Source organism: Electrophorus electricus, chromosome 12 (assembly GCF_041902795.1).
Source record: "Electrophorus electricus isolate QZ-2024a chromosome 12, ASM4190279v1, whole genome shotgun sequence".
NCBI lineage: Eukaryota > Metazoa > Chordata > Actinopteri > Gymnotiformes > Gymnotidae > Electrophorus > Electrophorus electricus.
Window position 1 is genome coordinate 4,428,344 of NC_137508.1, and position 17,114 is coordinate 4,445,457.

The 17,114-nt window shown below is 48.1% G+C and overlaps 3 protein-coding genes across 7 annotated transcripts in view; 1 reads left to right on the forward strand and 2 right to left on the reverse strand.

Moving 5' to 3' along the window:
- pwwp2b (PWWP domain containing 2B) lies at positions 1-7,471 on the reverse strand. The gene is made up of 3 exons (XM_035531787.2): positions 7,013-7,471; positions 2,680-4,351; positions 1-1,845 (listed from the first exon to the last, which is right to left on the reverse strand). The coding sequence occupies exons 1-2, from the start codon at positions 7,150-7,152 to the stop codon at positions 2,680-2,682; spliced, it is 1,812 nt and encodes a 603-aa protein (XP_035387680.1). The 5' UTR covers positions 7,153-7,471; the 3' UTR covers positions 1-1,845.
- A 298-nt stretch (positions 7,472-7,769) lies between these two features.
- Positions 7,770-14,993, reverse strand: LOC113584208 (leucine-rich repeat-containing protein 27). The gene is made up of 10 exons (XM_035531788.2): positions 14,441-14,993; positions 14,106-14,236; positions 13,890-13,948; positions 11,815-11,970; positions 10,771-11,011; positions 10,508-10,633; positions 9,872-9,977; positions 9,072-9,190; positions 8,614-8,740; positions 7,770-8,267 (listed from the first exon to the last, which is right to left on the reverse strand). The coding sequence occupies exons 1-10, from the start codon at positions 14,648-14,650 to the stop codon at positions 8,160-8,162; spliced, it is 1,383 nt and encodes a 460-aa protein (XP_035387681.1). The 5' UTR covers positions 14,651-14,993; the 3' UTR covers positions 7,770-8,159.
- A 127-nt stretch (positions 14,994-15,120) lies between these two features.
- The window catches only part of stk32c (serine/threonine kinase 32C), a 48,687-nt gene continuing 46,693 nt past the window's right edge, over positions 15,121-17,114 (forward strand). For 3 of the 5 annotated variants that reach the window (XM_081724152.1, XM_027020979.3, XM_081724154.1), the window contains exon 1: positions 15,121-15,668. In XM_081724152.1, coding sequence (XP_081580278.1) covers positions 15,587-15,668 — 82 coding nt within the window. In that variant the 5' untranslated portion in view covers positions 15,121-15,586. The remainder of the gene's footprint in view (positions 15,669-17,114) is intronic. The other 2 variants (XM_081724157.1, XM_081724155.1) reach the window with 2 other exon arrangements.

Genomic DNA, 17,114 nt, shown 5'->3' on the forward strand with positions numbered 1-17,114 from the left:
TATTGCTTGTAGATCTTTATTTTATGTACACCATGTAAAAAAAGTTGACTGATGTGAGAACAATAGGCGAGAGTCTTTGCACTGGCATGCGGTCCAGGCCAGCCTATGCCCCGCCCCCAAACTCAGGAACAAGACAAAAACAAAACAGGGAATTCATAAAAAGGAAGAAAAAGACTACCACTTCAATGCAGCAGTGAGAGGCATTGCGCTTAAAATACACCTCTGCTTGGGTCTGGCTCCCTCCCCTTCTACCATCCCTCGCTCCACTGAAGAGCCTCTTTAAATTCTCAACGGCGACTACAAGAGACTCTCTCGTCCACCTGCAGTTAAAACGACGGCCAAAAAAATCTAAATCAAAAATCAAAAACAAAAAACAAAACAAAAAGAAAACCGAGTCAACCAACCCGCAGCAAGAGCTGGCAGCAGAACAGCCACGAGAGCCGCGCCCGAGCCCCCGACGCAGCACGCGGGGGCCGAATTCAGACGACGCCTTCAGCACAACGTTGCATCAGGTTTGGGGTTTTAAAGCTTTTAATAAAAGGCGCGATGCATAGGAGTTTACGCCTGCTGTCCATTTCTCGTGGGAAAGGTGACGGGGCCAGGTAGGAGAACGAACGTGGGCTCCACAAGCCCGACCAAACGCACTAATACAGTGTACACAACTAGTTCCTGAACGCGCCTCATGTTCTCATCCATGTCCAGATGACGGAAGAAAAACAAAGAACAAAACAAAACCAAAAAAATAAAATAAACAACAACAACAACAACAACCCAAACGAATAACCAAAAACCACAGGCTTCAAGGCGCCAGGTGTGGTGGTGAGCCAGAGGCCTACAGAGAGTTCGTCTGCCGTTCAGAGCTCAGAGTCAGTGTTCGTTCCACGAGTGTCCAGCAGGCCACTGAAGGTACAGATAAAGTGCTTCTCTTTACATGACACATTAAATAATTAAAGCAAGTACAATGAAACTCTGGATCTCAGAACAACCCATGACAGTTCCAAAAACCCAAGAGCATCAACACAATATAGAATGAAAGTGGGGAAAAGGGGTGGGGTGTGTGTGTGTGGGGGGGGGGGGGGGTCACAGAGACCACTCGGAGAAATCCCATCCATCCGGCGAGATCAAAACTACAAACGACGACATACTGCATTGTTTTAAGACCTACATGGTGATCTCTAGACGCAGGGGGTACAAAAAAAAAAACGAGTTTCACATTTTCAGCTCTGAAAGAAGGGGAGAGACCTCAGGGTAAGACGTGTCGCTCAGTATCACACGGACGTCGGATAGTTTGTGCTCTGCTCTACTCCTGCCCGGGTGGACGGGGGGGATCTCACTCCAGCAGGACCCCCCCCACCGTCTCCATGGCGACTTCATTAGCCAGTCCCTCTGCTGACAGGCAGGAAACCCTTCCTCAAAAACAAAACTAAAAAACGAAAACAAAAACACAGCAGCAGCGGGAAGGTACGAGACTGTAGCGAGGTCGCCCGAGCTTCGCCCGGCAATAAATACATTCGGATTTAGTGTCAAGCTACTTATTCTATCAAATAAAAACCAAGGTCGGATAGAAAGACAGGTGGATTGGAAGAGGAGTTCTTCTCTCGGGTTTCCCAGGGACGGCCTGCCTGCTCTTTACTCCCTCGAGCTCAGACGCCTCCTCGCGGGGCGGCCATTTTCTCCTTCCAAGCGAGCGAGGGGAGGAAGGGGTGGGTGGGTGGTTGGGTGAGAAGTTGCACCTTCCCTCGCGATATCCGTAGCAACTGCGAGCGCTCTCCGCCGCGGGTGGAGGGAGGGACCGGAGAGGAGCGCAGGGTCCTGAATCCCAGACAGGCTCCAGCCGTCCTCCTCCTGAGACCAAACAAACACAACGGTCAGTCAACAAACAGGCTCTGCGCTCTCGCTCACCCTCGCTACTATGGAGTGGAGGACGAGCGGCAAACAGAAACATCACTAGGAGAAGCCAGTTTCAAAATGACTGGCTTGGGGTACACAGGAAACAATACGTACTGTTGTATATTGACACTACCTAGTGTCGTGTATCCATTAAGAATAAACACAGATACAAGTATTGACTCTTATTCCTTGGAATTTAAGTTTTATGACTGAGACTCATTCATCTTCCACCGAAAACCAAGCAAGTCTTATAATACCATATATGGGCATCAGCTCAGACACACGCAGCCCGGCGCTGATACTAGTTCAGCTATTAAACTCCTATGCTCAGCTTTTCCACTTTGAGGTAGAAAAAAAAATGAGCACCATCAGCACATCATGAAGTTCACCGAAGGGGGGGAAAAAAAAATGTAAAAAGCCTCCACGATACATGATGCGTGCGGACAGCTGAAACCGCAGGACGACATCCCCAACACAGCCCGCACGCCGACAAAACAGATGTCGCAAAGACCTCAGGAATTCACAGTGGCTGGATGGGAAGACCCAGTAGGTGCAACAGGTTCAAAAGGGTCGGTCCCGCAAACACAGACATGACGACGGGGACGACAGCAGCATATCTGTGTAACGAGCGCCAGATTCTTTAAAACGGTACGGCTCTTCTGTGTTAACAATATTAAATCAACTAAAACCATAAAAACAAACAAAAACGGTTATGGCATTGTTGTGTCCAAAAGACAGAAGGGTGGCGGGAATGAGCAGGGTAGAAGGGTTGCCACGGCTACGTCTCACCTATGTCTCGCAGTGCGACAGCAGGGAGGTGATCTCGGAGCTCATGTGGCCCACGGCTTTGGCCGCCTCGATGATGGCACGGCGGTACATGCCCTTCTTCTTGCGGTTGAAGCGCGAGCGGAAGAACTCGCGGAAGGGCGAGAGCTTGGCAGCGGACAGCTGCGAGGTGGTGGGCGAGCCGAACCAGGCCACCTTGGCCTCGGGCCAGGGCGCGTTCACCTCGCCCTCCTCACGCCGGCTCCCGCTGATGCTGAGAACCCGCGCCGGCCACCAGGGGAAGCCGTGGATCTTGCCCCACACCACATCTCCCACGGCGACAGCGTGGCCCTCCTCTGTCATGCACTTGGTCATGCTGCGCGTGTGCAGCCGCACGGTCAGCGGCGGCACCGTCTTGGCCTCGACGACGCGCGTGGACGACGCCGCGGCCAGGTGCTCGCCCGGCGCCAGGTCGCACAGCTCCGGCGACGTGCCGTCCGAGCTGAACGACTTGGACTCGTCCAGGCTGTCGCTGCTGCACACCGACATGCTGGACGAGTCGGCCTTGCGCTTGCGGAAGTTGATGAGCAGTGTCAGGTCGCCGTGGCGCTCCGCCTCCTCCCCGGAGCTGCCTGACCACAGCTCTAGCCCGGTCTTCTCGCCGGTGTCCTCAGCGCGCGCCAACGACGCACCGGGCGCCCTGGGGCTCCTCCGCCGCGCCTCGCCCACCAGTTCCGCCTCGTACACGGACACGCGCTCCTCGCCTTCGCTGCGGGTCCTCCAGTGGATTTTGGGCGACGGGATGTCCTGGTCAGACAGCTTCGGTAGTTTGAGCTTGGGGATAGACACGGTGAGGCCCGTCCGGATGGACTCCATGGGCGGGCGCGTCTCCTTCTTAGCCTCGCGCCCGCCGTCAGGCTCCCCGAGCCCGTTCTGGAGCAGCTGTTTGGGGCAGAAGGGCTTGACCGAGCCGTGCACGCGCGACGGGATCTTCATCACCTCTCCTTTCCCTTGCGGAGTGCTGTAGGAGATCTTTATCACGGGGCTGTGCGGAACCACATCGCCTCCCGGAAATTTTTCGTCCTCTTTCCTGTCCTTGCGGAAGCGCTTGCTTTCGTAGCTGCCGCCCTCCTCTCGCCTCTTGGACTCCCGAGCGGAGTCGCCCCCATCCTCCTTCCTATGCCCTTTCTGCGGCCCTTCCTTGGCCTGCTCCTCCCCCTGCGGCGCGTTCTCCTTCCTGGACGGCTTTCCCACCGACTTGGCTCCATCCTTGCTGTCCTCGTCACTCGTCACCGTATTCTTGCACTTCTCGCACAGCACCTGCCTGGGCCGCAGGCGGATGGTGCTCGGGGTCAGGCGGCCGGGCTCGCGAGATCGCCTCTTCTTCCTCTTGATGGGCCGGGGCGGAGGCTGGGGCACCCACTGGCTGTACGTGTGACGCACCCACATGGGGTGAGGGAACGGCGCGCCCTCGAAGTACGGTGGGTAGGTGGCCTGGCCCGGCTGCACCGGGATGGGCACGGGGACGCTCCCGGCTGGGGGCTTCTCCGGCTCCGTGTTCTCGTCCTTCGGCCGCGGCACAGACTGGAGGGTGGGTTTGGGGCAGGGCTCCTCATTTAAGACGTCGCACTCCTGCCTGGGGACGAGAGGCTCCTCGGACTTCCCCACGATGTCCGGCAGGCAGAACAGCCCCGTCCTACGCAGACGGAAAGAGGAAGCTCGTGAACTGACTCTTAAACCAACAGCAGAACATTCCCAGACAAGTCTAAATGTGAACGAAGCCATTTAGGTGGAAGTCACTCATCTCTAGACACATTCAACAGGTTCTAAAAACGCTTCCAGACAGTACTAATTTTTTTGGTTCGGGCTTTCCTGTTTACGCCAGCTCCTTGAACTGCAATTACAGGGCTCTTAGTCACCTTTGTGTGGGCTGAATGATGGCCCATTCTCAAGCACAGCTGTTTCGCAACATGCAGACAGCTTCAGTGCGCCACAGAACTGGATGTCCAGGTAAAGCATTTCCACCACAGCTCTGACCTGGCTTTGCAAGCACTGGGGAGGCAAGTCTAAAAGGATGAGGTTATCCAGCTAGCAAATCTAGGGCCATCGGAATTGAGCCCAATATGAACAGTGCAAGAAGCATTTTAAAAAATGCTTTTATAGTACAAACAAACAATAAAAAAAAAAAAACAACCCTGACTCAACACACAGTGACGGAACCATGACAAACCCGACCATTGTCTTTGCGGAACAGACGGCTGACCTCACATTAAACGCGCTGCCCAGCGCTCCAAAAATAAACCCGCACGCTCCCTTGCTGAAACACGGCCTTGACGCGCAGGGGGGAGGAGCTCACACTATTGTGACATCTGCGCTGAAGGGCTCCTGTAGCCAAGGCAGCTAGCTCCACGAGCAGACAAAGAGGGCCGGCGGGCCTGCCTCCTGCAACCCCCCACCCGAGCCCACTCCCGCAACCCCACCTCCCCACGCCGAAGAACAACCACCACCTCACTAACCACCAGGGACGCAGGAGAGCGCCAGGAGACCTGCTTGTTTTCACATCCTGCCTGATATTTGATTGTGTGGAGATTATTAATTAAACCCTATAAAACCCCACTCCTGCTCCAAAGGCAACCCTCCGAGACATCCGATAGTCTAAAAGAAAAGACTGCTCTACGAGTCTCTAGACAGAGACGGCAATAATTATTATAGGCCTACGGCTAAAAAAAAAAGTAGTCCACAGGCATTACTGTCCATCTCAGTATAATGTAAGATGTTTTCCGAGTTCTCTCTTTTTCTGCACACAAAAACACAAAACCCCACTGTAACAGTCAATGTAACTGACTTAATGAATAATAATAATATTCTTTTAGAGAGAAAATAATCTCCTTTAAAGTGGGTGGGGGTTTCGGGGGTTGTACAAACAGTGCGAGTCCCGGTCCCATTTGGGAGCAGAGCGCCCGAGCCCCTGAGTCAGCACGGACGACCGACCCCACACAGTCATCACGACGCAACCGACAAACGACAGCAAACAATGAAAAACAAGGAAACGATGGACTATTTTAAGAGCCAGTATAATACAGAATACAGTATTTAATGACCTCATCACCACCATAGATCTATAAAAGCAACACAAGGGCAGATCAGTTTGGCTTAGGCTACACATGCTTGCCAGGAGAATAGGCCTTACACATGTTTTTATTTTTTCCCCTCCTTACTCTTACTTCATCTCAGCAGTTAATCGATTGTGCGTTTGTAAGACATGTCCGTGTGTGTGTGCGTGAGAGAGAAAGAGTGAGAGAGAGAGGGAGCGCCGAGCTCCAAGGGGGTAAAGCTGGTAGGATTCTGATGTAGCACAGCTATAAATAACACATAACACTGTCGTTTTTTAAAGTGCACTGTACTACAAATGTAATATAGTTCCTCCATGCAACAGATATTCTTCACACAACTATGACACATCATACAGCCTGCTTGGGTATATATCTCAAGTTTAGCAAATGTCTAAAATTGGTCTGGTCAGTGACACCCTACCTGTCTTTGTCTTTGAGAAAGATGGCCTTTAAAACAGGTTCCTCAAATAGAACATCATGAAAATAGTTCATGGTGTAAACCAGCTTGTCCCTATTGTGTTGTTGACAATACAGGTATGATGTGTTAATGGATACTTTGTTATAAACAGCACCTTTTGAGTAATAACCTAATACACTCTGAAACCAGTTTGCTGCACATGTGACCATTTGAATGTCCCGTGAAAAGTCGGGGGGGGGGGTTTGTCTAAGAAAAGGGCACTGATGGAATTAAAAACTGAAAAAAAATATATATATATACACCTGGATTTTATTTCACCACCTATTACTGAGGACAATTTTAGCTAGCAACCACAAGCTACAACAATGAGGAGACTACCCCTTACCACGAGAACAGTGACAGGGATGCACTACCATGACCCGGGGTGTATACGCGACATTAAGCAGGTACGCACAGATCTGAGCTGACCACAACTCTGGTCATCTCGGAATCAGATCTGCATCTTCTGCAGCTGCCTACAGGATTCTGAACCTTAGCTGGCAACTAGCCACTCAGTCTGCTTACCTCCAACACGTAGCTACGGCTCTGACAAAACAAAATCATACCTGATTAACACAAACCGGTGCATATGGAATATTTAAACGCTACTTTGGAAATGAAGGCGTGTTCGTGCGCGAAATCTCCTCTTGGCTTTGTGTAAATTAAAGGCCTGCTAGTGCTTGTCCGGCCTGTTCTCAGCGGACTCCATTAGCCATGTTAGCTCGGCCTTTAGCCCGGGCCTTTCTCATGCGTGCGTTTAAAGCGGGGCGTAAAAACCGCGACTCACTTTTTGCTGCAATCGAGTAAAATCCCCGTGTAGCTCCTCTCTCGGTAGGTGAGCGTCACCACGAGCGTGTCGTTCACTATTTGATCGACGGTCACCGGAATCCGGGAGCCGGCCCGCAGCTCCTCCGCCGCAGCCTCCATGCTTTCCGAGTCGCGGTGTCCGGGTTGGCGCTGCTCGGTCCCGGCCGCCGGAGCCACGGTCGCGTCGGCCTACGGGTCCTGCTCCCTCGCAGCAAGCGCGGGAGGCTACGCGGGGGCGCGGAATGACGCCATCGCCTCCGGATCACAGCGGTCCGAGCAGTGGTGACATCACAAAGGGAGACGGCAGAGCGCTCCTGTGACGTGGCTTCTCCGGTTCTAGTCCTGTTCTCCGCGCCCGGCTTTGGAGAGCACTGTGCAGACGTTCATGCTTGTGCTTGCACTTCCCCGCAGCGGCGGACATAAAGGCGTCGTGCCCAGACAGCGCTGCGCGTTTATTCGCTAATAACACCCACTGTAACATGGACCGTAATGTTCCCGACGAGCAGCTGAAGGAATATTGACAGCGATGCATTAATTTTGCAGATGATTTCTGTAGATTAGCCGTAGATATTAATAAGTATTTGGCAGATGTCTTACGGCGTCTAGACAAGTGACAGAGCCTTATGTCCTCTAAAGCCCAACAAAGACTTTAGAGGATACAATACACAATACATTTACACCTGGCTTTTGCATAATCTAATATTACAATACAGGAGAGTACTCAACATAGACAGAACTCGAGGGCAAAACTAGATTTAATAAACACGAGTCTACATGACATTTTAAATTATTATCCGAGTGCAACCAGAATATACATCTGATAACATACATCAGAAACAAATATAGTTATTTTGGCTAAAGCAACCTAGTAGGCCCCAGTCTTAAAATGGCTGACTGCAAACTATGAATTGATTCAGTGGATGGAGACGACAATGTATAAGAATAGAAACGCGCCACACTGTGGTCGAATTGAAAATGAACGTGGGAAGTGACTAGTGACGGTATGTTCAGAGCATATTCAAGTTCAACAGTTAGTGCTATAGTGGCACTGTTCCACTGTAACCCATCACTTTGTGTTGATCTGTACTACTGCAGCCTGCCCCAGTCACAACAGAGCTGAAGGCCTGTTATTTATCGTAAAGTCTTGCAGAGCTCTCTCCAGTGAAGGCAGTTAATCGATACTCGAGAGCTCTCTCCCGTCTTCTTTCTTCAAGGTCCAACTGCAGCCTTTTCACCTTACAAAGAGCAAAAGAGGAAATCAGAACAACACGACTACAATTTGAACATTTTGCTGTGGCTAACTTTCACAGCATCAATCAAGGGACAAACAAGTAAATAACAAAAGAAGGTTGGGAGAAAACTTACATTTAAATACAAGAACAAGTGGCAGAATGTGTATATTGAAATGATCACATTTTATTTTTTACCTAGCTCGCTCTCTCTCTCTCTCTCTCTCTCTCTCTCTCTCTCTCTCTCTCTCTCTCTCTCTCTCTCTCTCTCTCTCTCTCTCTCTCTCTCTGCACATATATTTGAGTTAACCAGACGGCACACAGATTAGTAGGACCCAGCTCAGATCCTCACCTGCTCTAACTCCAGGGCTGCTGCCTGAGCCTCGTCCCTGGGTGGGCCTCGGGGGCCCCTGCGTCTCTGCTGCATCATCTGTACGTGAGTCCGGATGCGCTGCTCCAGCTCTTGGTCACGCAACAGTCTTTGGGCACACACACACCACGCCAGAGGACAGTCGATCGCACACCTCACTGATGTTTAACTTAGATTGAAAGATTCAGTGCCACTTAAGGTCAATTTTTTCATGGAATATATTCCCTCTATACTTTAACAGATTCATTTAACAGGTTTATTTCAGTTCATGTTAAGATAATTTAAGCTCTAAACCTGGCTTAACTGATCTGACAAATCAATCAATAAAACATGTATGTACTTCCCAATCTCGACCACTAGATGTCAGTATCTTTAAACGCTTCGAGTGCTAAGGTGAAACCAAATCACCGGTGTGCAACTAAGAATGTGAGACTGTGTACCTGGTCTCCTTTACTTCCTTCCTGTATGACCCATGTGTTGCACTCTGGTCATACACGGTCTGACCACTGTCTCTCACACTGCACAGCGACTTGTCACCATCTGGGATATTCCTCATATCCTAAAAATGAGAGAATATTTTGGCAGACTTAAAATAACACCTAAAACCTTCTTAATATGCTCATAGTTAATAGGCTGTGTATTTTTACATGGATAAAGACTAATGTGTATGTGTAATATTTCACTTTTCTTTGAGGTGTAATTTTGGTCATTTGTTACAAGGCTAAAGGCACTGCTGTGATACATGTTGTGATTGTGTTCTTTATAGCTGGTTCTGAAGTCTCTCTGTGTGTTTGTCGTGTGTGTGTACGGAAGAGAGGACACGGGAGAGGAAGGAGAGACAGATTACCGGTTGGACAGTGGGTTCTTTGGGAGTTTCTGACTACAGGAGTAAAACTGACTCTGCACAGTGGGGACAGACAGAGTCCTTTCTAGCAAGCTTTGTGTCTATCAGACACCTGGCGAGTCTGAGCACTGTGAAGGTATCTTTCTAAGAGCCTCCACAGGCTGAAAAAAAGCCGCGCAGTTACTGCCCCGCAGTTATTGCCCCACAGTTAGTGCTTATTACACATCATACAAAATGTGTACAGTAAATGTTAGCCAAGCTTCCAGTAGGGCAGTAGACAAGGAGGCACTTTTGCATTTAAGCTAAGCGCAGGCATGACCTTGCGTAAGACATAACCTCAGATGTGGAGCTGGACGCTCATGAGCTTGAGTAGGAGCGGTTGGACTGCAGCGCTACCTCTCTCCTCTGATCCCGCTCTCCCCTGAGCTGTTTGTGTTCCAGAGTCTTCCACTCCTGCATGATCCTGGCCTGGTTTCTCCACTCCCGCAACAACTCCTCATCTCTGACACACACACACCCCCCCAAAAATAGGGAAGCATGTTATAATCACTTAAATGTGTACAGATATATATGCAACCAAGTTATATTCTAGAGGTTGTGATAATATTTAGGATTCTTTCAGTGCAGGTTTAAATTGCTGCCACATTTCTTTACATAATCCTGAAAAGCAGGCCCAATGTTAACATCCCTCCCTTTACTGTACTTCATATTTGGCCTTATATAGCCCTGCTTTCTGAAACTGCAACGTCACATCCATCAAGGAAGATTAGAGCCCTCCCTACATGTTTGCTGTTAGGTAAAGGCTCCGTCTGCCAGACTGAGACACATGAAAGGCTGGAAAACCCCCTCCTCGAGTGCAGTCACCTCGCAGTCGTGTGTTACAGGGGCACGGCTGAGCTCTACTTGAGTTTCAGTGCAAAATCCCAAAATTGCTATGAAAATAAACGTACTGCTTGTGTAACTTTCTCTTCATAATGCTTATCCAACAGTGCATTTCTGTTAAAAGGAACGTGCATATCCAAAGCGACTTACTTTCTTCTTTGTTCTAGTAAGGCTTGTTTTTCCTTCAGCTCTTTCTCTGCAGCTAGTTTTCTTTCCCCTGATCTCCACCAGCGCTGCACATCAGATGGCGGAAGCTCGGGGAACATCCCTCGAGTCCTGGGACAGCCATTAACAATTTTGTAGCTTCATTGTCATTCAGTGCGCAGCGTGGATAATGCGTTCCACTGAGTTACTCTCGCTAAATAAGCAAAAGGCCCGTCATCCCATGAACCTTTCTGTACTGTTTCGGATACCTCCTGCTGGGGGGCAGAGGACAGGTTCTGCGAGATCTGTCACCCCCTGCTGCCCGGGGGTGGCATGGCTGCTGAGCGGCTGGTGTGAGGGACCCTAAATCTGCTCTCCCCATCTGGGTCATCCTCTGTCTGAGCTCCTCGAAGCGCCGGGCCTCGCTGTCATTCGCCTCCTCGCACAGATCCACGCTGGACTGGAGCACCTCGGCCAGCGGGAGCCTCTCCACAGACGGCATGTCTGGAGCTGCAATCGGAGAACCAGACTTTATATGTATATGTATTCAGCCAGTGAGAGGGCACTGGCATGGCATGACCTCGGGTGCCACCAGAGAGCTTCACTCAGCCCAGGAGCAGTACTTTACGCCTAGGCTAAAACATGAGGAGGAAGCTGAGGTATTGCATAACTAGCACAACTAGAACGAACATTCTTTGAACCAGAAGACAACACGCCATAAAGTTGTTTCATATGAATTAATTAATTCATATTAATTAGTTAATTAATTAATATGAATTAATGCTGCTAAATGTATTCCCATGTAGTTGCCAAGAAGCTGCATAATAGTAAATCAATAACTTTCCATACACCACATGGAATAACTTTCCATACACTCGTTGCAAAATCCCCCTTCTCAATTCGCTTAACAAACTCTGACCCCAGTATCTTTCCCATGTAATATATAATTAGTTTAGGGTAGTGTTGAGCATGTCCAAGTCTGCTTAATGTCAGGCAGCACTTCCGGAGGGGCCGAGGGGGACTGTTATGGGTTATCGATTATTTTCATCCAGCTAAAAATATTACAGGGTCACAATGCAGCAAAAGCCAGCCGAGCTACACGGACTGTCTCCAAGGGAACAGAAGTCACACCGCTGAAGCAGAACCAGGGCAAGGAGCTATTTTTGAAGCAGGCCATCCTTTTTATGCAAAGCCACAGATGGTAAGGGACAACACACACACACAAACACACACACACACACACACACACACTTTATATAGACACAAACACATACCCCAGTATGGAATTGTTCACTTTCATTTGGCGGGCTCACCTGAAAGGATGCTGCACACGCTCAGTGGCCGTCGGACCACGGACTGTTGCCGCAGAAACTGCAGGATGTGCATGAGCCCCTGCTGCAGAACGTCCTGCGGTGGGAACGTGACGGGACAGTTCCGTAGACTCAGGGCTCTCAGCGTCAGCATGTTACCTGCAGGAACATATGGAAAGGAAGGAACAGGACATGGACACGGAGCCGTATCACAGTCATTAAAATGATTCTAAGACTTAATGGACAGCTGACTAGGGAACAGCCACTGCCATTATGGGCTCTGGTCCTGGGCTTTGTGATCATCATGTCACACTTTACTCTCTGAAAATTGGACACTAAGCACTGATCCAGACAACATGTGACTGACTGCAGGGAGCTGGCCACCTGGCAGAGCACTAGTTTCAAGTCTCGGGTGACGGGAATTCTAAAGTGACTGTTGAATTCAATACAGCTTCAATACAGTTACAGTACATCAATTCAGTACAGTACTGTTAGAATTCAAGAGAGCCAAATTCAAATGTTTCATACAAAGAAGGCAATTAATCCTGTCATGTCAATTCCCTGGGACTATACCTTTCACTAGTTCAAAATGGCAGCTGAGGTTCTGAAACACACATCACCTTTCTGTGTGTGTGTTATTTAATAGAGCTGTGGCTCTATAAGAGAGATAAAAGCCTGCTAACTACTTTCAACTTCAGATGTGTTTTGTGAGTTAAAAGTATACACAGACACAATCTCATCACATACACAATTTTTGGGGCCTAGCAAGCTAATAATAAGTAAGATAGACAAAAATAAGCAATATAATACACTCGGGATAAAGGTAACACACAGCCATATCATTGTTGGCCAAAGGAGCATGGGTCCCCCTTTGAGTCTTGGTTCCTCTCAAGGTTTATTCCTCATGCTCTAGGGAGTTTTTCCTTGCCACTGTCGTCCTTGGCTTGCTCACTTGGGGCTTGGACTTGGTCATTTGTAAAGCTGCTTTGTGACAAGATCTGTTGTTAAAAGTGCTATATAAATACATTTTGATTGATTGATTGAAATATCAGAATATTATGACCAGCGCTGGTTTGGAGTGAATTCGGCCTGGGACATAACAGATGCCACACGATATTTGCTACACGTATAAATAATGATGCGATTTGACTGATGGCCAAAGCACACAATAATAGGGTCCCAGGTAAAGGGTGATAGCATCTCGGAAACCGCTAACATCAGGGAATGTTCTAGAGCTGCTGTAGAGAGCTGGAATTCTCGCACATTGAGTGTCTCCCAGCGGCACAACAGTGGTGCCCCACGGGCCGCTAATGCCAGAGGAGAACGACTCCGGAGAGTGGTACATAGCAATGGACCCGCCACAGTGGACCCGTTAACCCCTGTAATGAACACAGGAGTGACGAGCAACTGTCAGGGAACGCCATTGAGCGAATGCTGTTACGTTTGAGCCTGCGATGTTAACAGTGTATTCGTCAGTCCTGTAACACTGGACACTGGAGGACTGGAAAAATGTTGCCTTCTCGGACGAATCCAGGTTCGTGCTCCAAACACATGAGAACTGCTTCCAAGAGACAACTGTGGGCCAAACGCAGGGTGGTGGTAGCGGCATGTCCATGTCTGGAGGACGCTTTCCTGTCATGATCTTGGACCACTAACACCACTACATGAGCCTCTGAATGCCAACGAGTACTTGGCAATCCTAGCAGATCATGCGCACCCATACATGTTGGCATGCTTCCTTGACGGTAATGCTACCTATCGATACGATATAGCGGCCCAGACTGGTGGTGCACGAGTGGTTTCAGGAGCACGGCAGTGACTTTGGTGTCCTCCTCTGGCCTGCAAACTCTAGGAACACTCGCATCACCAGGTTCTCCATGCTGACCCACAGCCATCCAGTCTGAGGGATCTCAGCGTTCTGCTGCAGTTGAAAAGAGCATAAGCACCTCCAGATACCTCCCATCACCTAATACTGTCCATTAGTGTCATCCGAGCTAAGGGTGGTTATTCCCACTATGAGGTAGGTGATCATAACACTCTGATATGACTGTGTGGTGTCATTCGACTTTAGAACATACCCAACTCTACTGGTAGTTCTGTAATAGGGTTACCCTCCAGCAGCAAAGTCCTCAAGCATCTAAAGGGATCAAATAAGACCTTGATGGCTTTTTACACAAGGCAATGTTTAGGTTATCGGCTAAGTATATATAGTATATAACGAAAATAGAATTACTTTCAAAAAAGTCTGTTCTCAATGGCTTGTAACAGCTGTTGAAGACACTTGAATACTTTACCTGTGCTGCCCAATACCTGCCGGAAGACCACTGAGTTGGTTATTTCTTAGGTCCAACCAAATTAAACAGGGCAAACTCCTGAACAGATTGGTTGGAAGACTGGACATCTGATTGCCTTCAAGATATAAGTTCTTGATAGCAAAATAAATAAATAAATAAAAATAAGCCCAGCAAATCATGGTTAGAAAACATGAAAAAAAAAAGTGAATCATAGTAAGACAACATATATCCATACATTACTTAACTGTATATATTAGTAAGAAATGCACAGAAATCCAAAGATTACCAGCAAGCACAGTTGATCATATTCATAAAAATAATGCATTACTGTCTACCTTAAGTTTAGTGCACCTTAACACATAGTCTGGTACATCCTTCAGGCTTCGTCTGCTTAGACATACGGTGTCAGATACATCAGCCTCGGTGAGGCGTGTAGAAGGATCACCCTCCATGGGCCAAGAGCTTGGAGTCGGCGTCTTTATGACGCTGTAACCAGAGTCCAGACTCAAGTGGAGCTCACTCATGTCCTTCTCCAGGGTTGTCATCCTGGACCCATGTGTTCACATAACCGGCCACAGCAGTGTATTGGTCCTAGCAGTCCATGTTCATGTTGTACCGTCTCGTCCCAGAGGAGTGAAGAGATTTAGATATGTGCCGTTCGCAAACACTTCACAGATGAGGAGATGTTAAGATAATCGAGCAATATTAGGTTGCACTTTGTTTAGGGTATAATCATATTAGCTAGCTTTTTAACCACTGTTCAAACATATTTTTAAAACAGTGGCATCTTAAAGGTGAAATATATTTTTTTCTTAAATGTTTACATTATCTTTTCGAATGCACGAATATCCACAATACGCAGTTGTTGGCTTCTTAGCTCTTTCAGCTGGCTAATGCCTAACGTGGAGTTGTCAACTGTTGCCATGGTGACTCAAGGAAAGTGAAACAAAAACTACGGAGCACGTCTACAGCCAAAAGGTGCCAAGTGTTTTACGCTTGCAAGAAGGGGCAGGAACAATGGCACTGTAGCCAATGAAGTTGACAGTTTAATCATTTTGGTTACCAAACGTTTCGATGTAGTATAAAGTGAGCTCCATATCCAACCCGTGATGAATTGTTGATCTTTTCGCGTCACCGTTTTAAGTGTAGGCTTTATCGCGAAACTGTTTAGGCTGAAACAGGTTAAAGTCGCTCAAACAGCGGGGGGTGAGGCTACGCGTGTGACGCTCGTGACAGCGCGAGCTGCGACGCTCCGGGCTCGAGACAGAGCTTCAGTCCCAGAGCGCGGCCAGAGACACCGGCGACTGTGCACTTTATTCCCACCGTGCCGGTGTTTCCCTCTGCAGCCCGTCCGCTTGCTCCGAGCCAACTCCGCGGAACAGCGTCGTTTTCCGCGCGAGGGGCAAATGCTCGCGCTCGGGTTCTAGCGACGTCGAAACGTTCTACACCGGGCGAGGAATGCCATCTGAGCTCGCGCATCAATGTTTCACTGGGGCAAGTGGAAGAAAAGGATGGGAGCGAATAGTTCTTCTAAGAGGCCGGTGTTCGACGAGAAAGAGGACGGTGAGTAGCGCGAGCTGGAGCACGAACTAGAATCTGTCGCCTTTTCATTCGCTTTTTGCAGGCTGTTTAAATGGCACGTGCACCGTCTGAAGTTCATCACAGTGCGACGATGGCTTCTCTTTATGTATCAGTAAGACAAAAGGGTTTCTAAGGAGTTGCGGACGCACAGAAAATGCAATAATTCTACAGTGCATTTTAAAATTGTTAATATATTTAAAACACCAGTGTTCATGTTCCTAAAACATAAAGGGGCAGATTCGTTATGCGTTCATCTGCGGATTGTTCAATATCGTTGTTAATACAGTAAATACATTAGACTTTAAAATGCATAACTTTAAAATGCATGCCTTTTTAAAAAAATCTCATTTTGTTCCAGCCTCTGTGACTGCACTGATGTTAGGCTGAATCAATACTCTCAGCACACTTAACCAAAAACTTGTATCAGCTTTAGACTATTACAATTTATGTTTTATTGTCCACTCCTTACTCTGCCACATCATGTATCGTGACACTAGGAGCATTTCCAATTATTTGACTTCATGAGTAGGCACATTTCACTCACACTCGCAGTCACACTCTTTGCAACCATGTAAAGCTGGTCATTCAAAATAAATTGCTTAATTTTGCACGCATCATTTATGGAACAAAACATGCCAAGTGGAATTATCTGCCATCTAATTGATTTAATTAAAATGGGTGAGGTAGCTCTGTAGGAACAATGCCAGATAAGGACCGGTAATGCTGAAGAATATTCCGGCAGCGCTTCGGGGCGGACCCCGCGCCTGGCACTGCTTACTTGCATCACACACACAATGAGCTGGGTCCGTGCGTCTTGATCAAAATTCAGATTTCTTTCCACCCTTGAAAGCCCTGGAAACGGAGTCAGATCACTGTTTTGATCACATGGTTTAACAGAAAAGAGGCAAGACAGAGGATAGCTGGGTAGAGAAGTGCAATGATCCATTTAGTTCCAGTATACGCCCAAAACTTGATCACATTCTCAAATGTCATTTAAAATGCTGTACTCGTCTGCCTATCATAGCAACTGTACTTGCATATATTTATATCTGCGTTATTATTACAACTAATAAGACAATGTAATGTGTATAAAAACATGAAGGAATATTGATAGATGAGACACAGTTGCATATGAATAGCAAAATAAATCACCCAAGTTTTCAACCACTGTTTGTACCTTTAGGTCTGTATGTCTTTGTCTAGGCTGATTAATGAATACAACCTGGAGGAAATTCTTAAAGGCTGAATGGGATTGCTTTTTGTAGTCTTAGGTTTATTCACCGGCTCGCCTCATTACTGAAGCCCCACTTGTGCGCACAATAGTGTTCGTTTCCTCACCCATCTTCTTACAGTCTGGGATGGGTGTGATTATTTTATTTCTTTGATTGTTCCATATTTATTTAGCGCCTTTCTCATACCTGAGGTCGC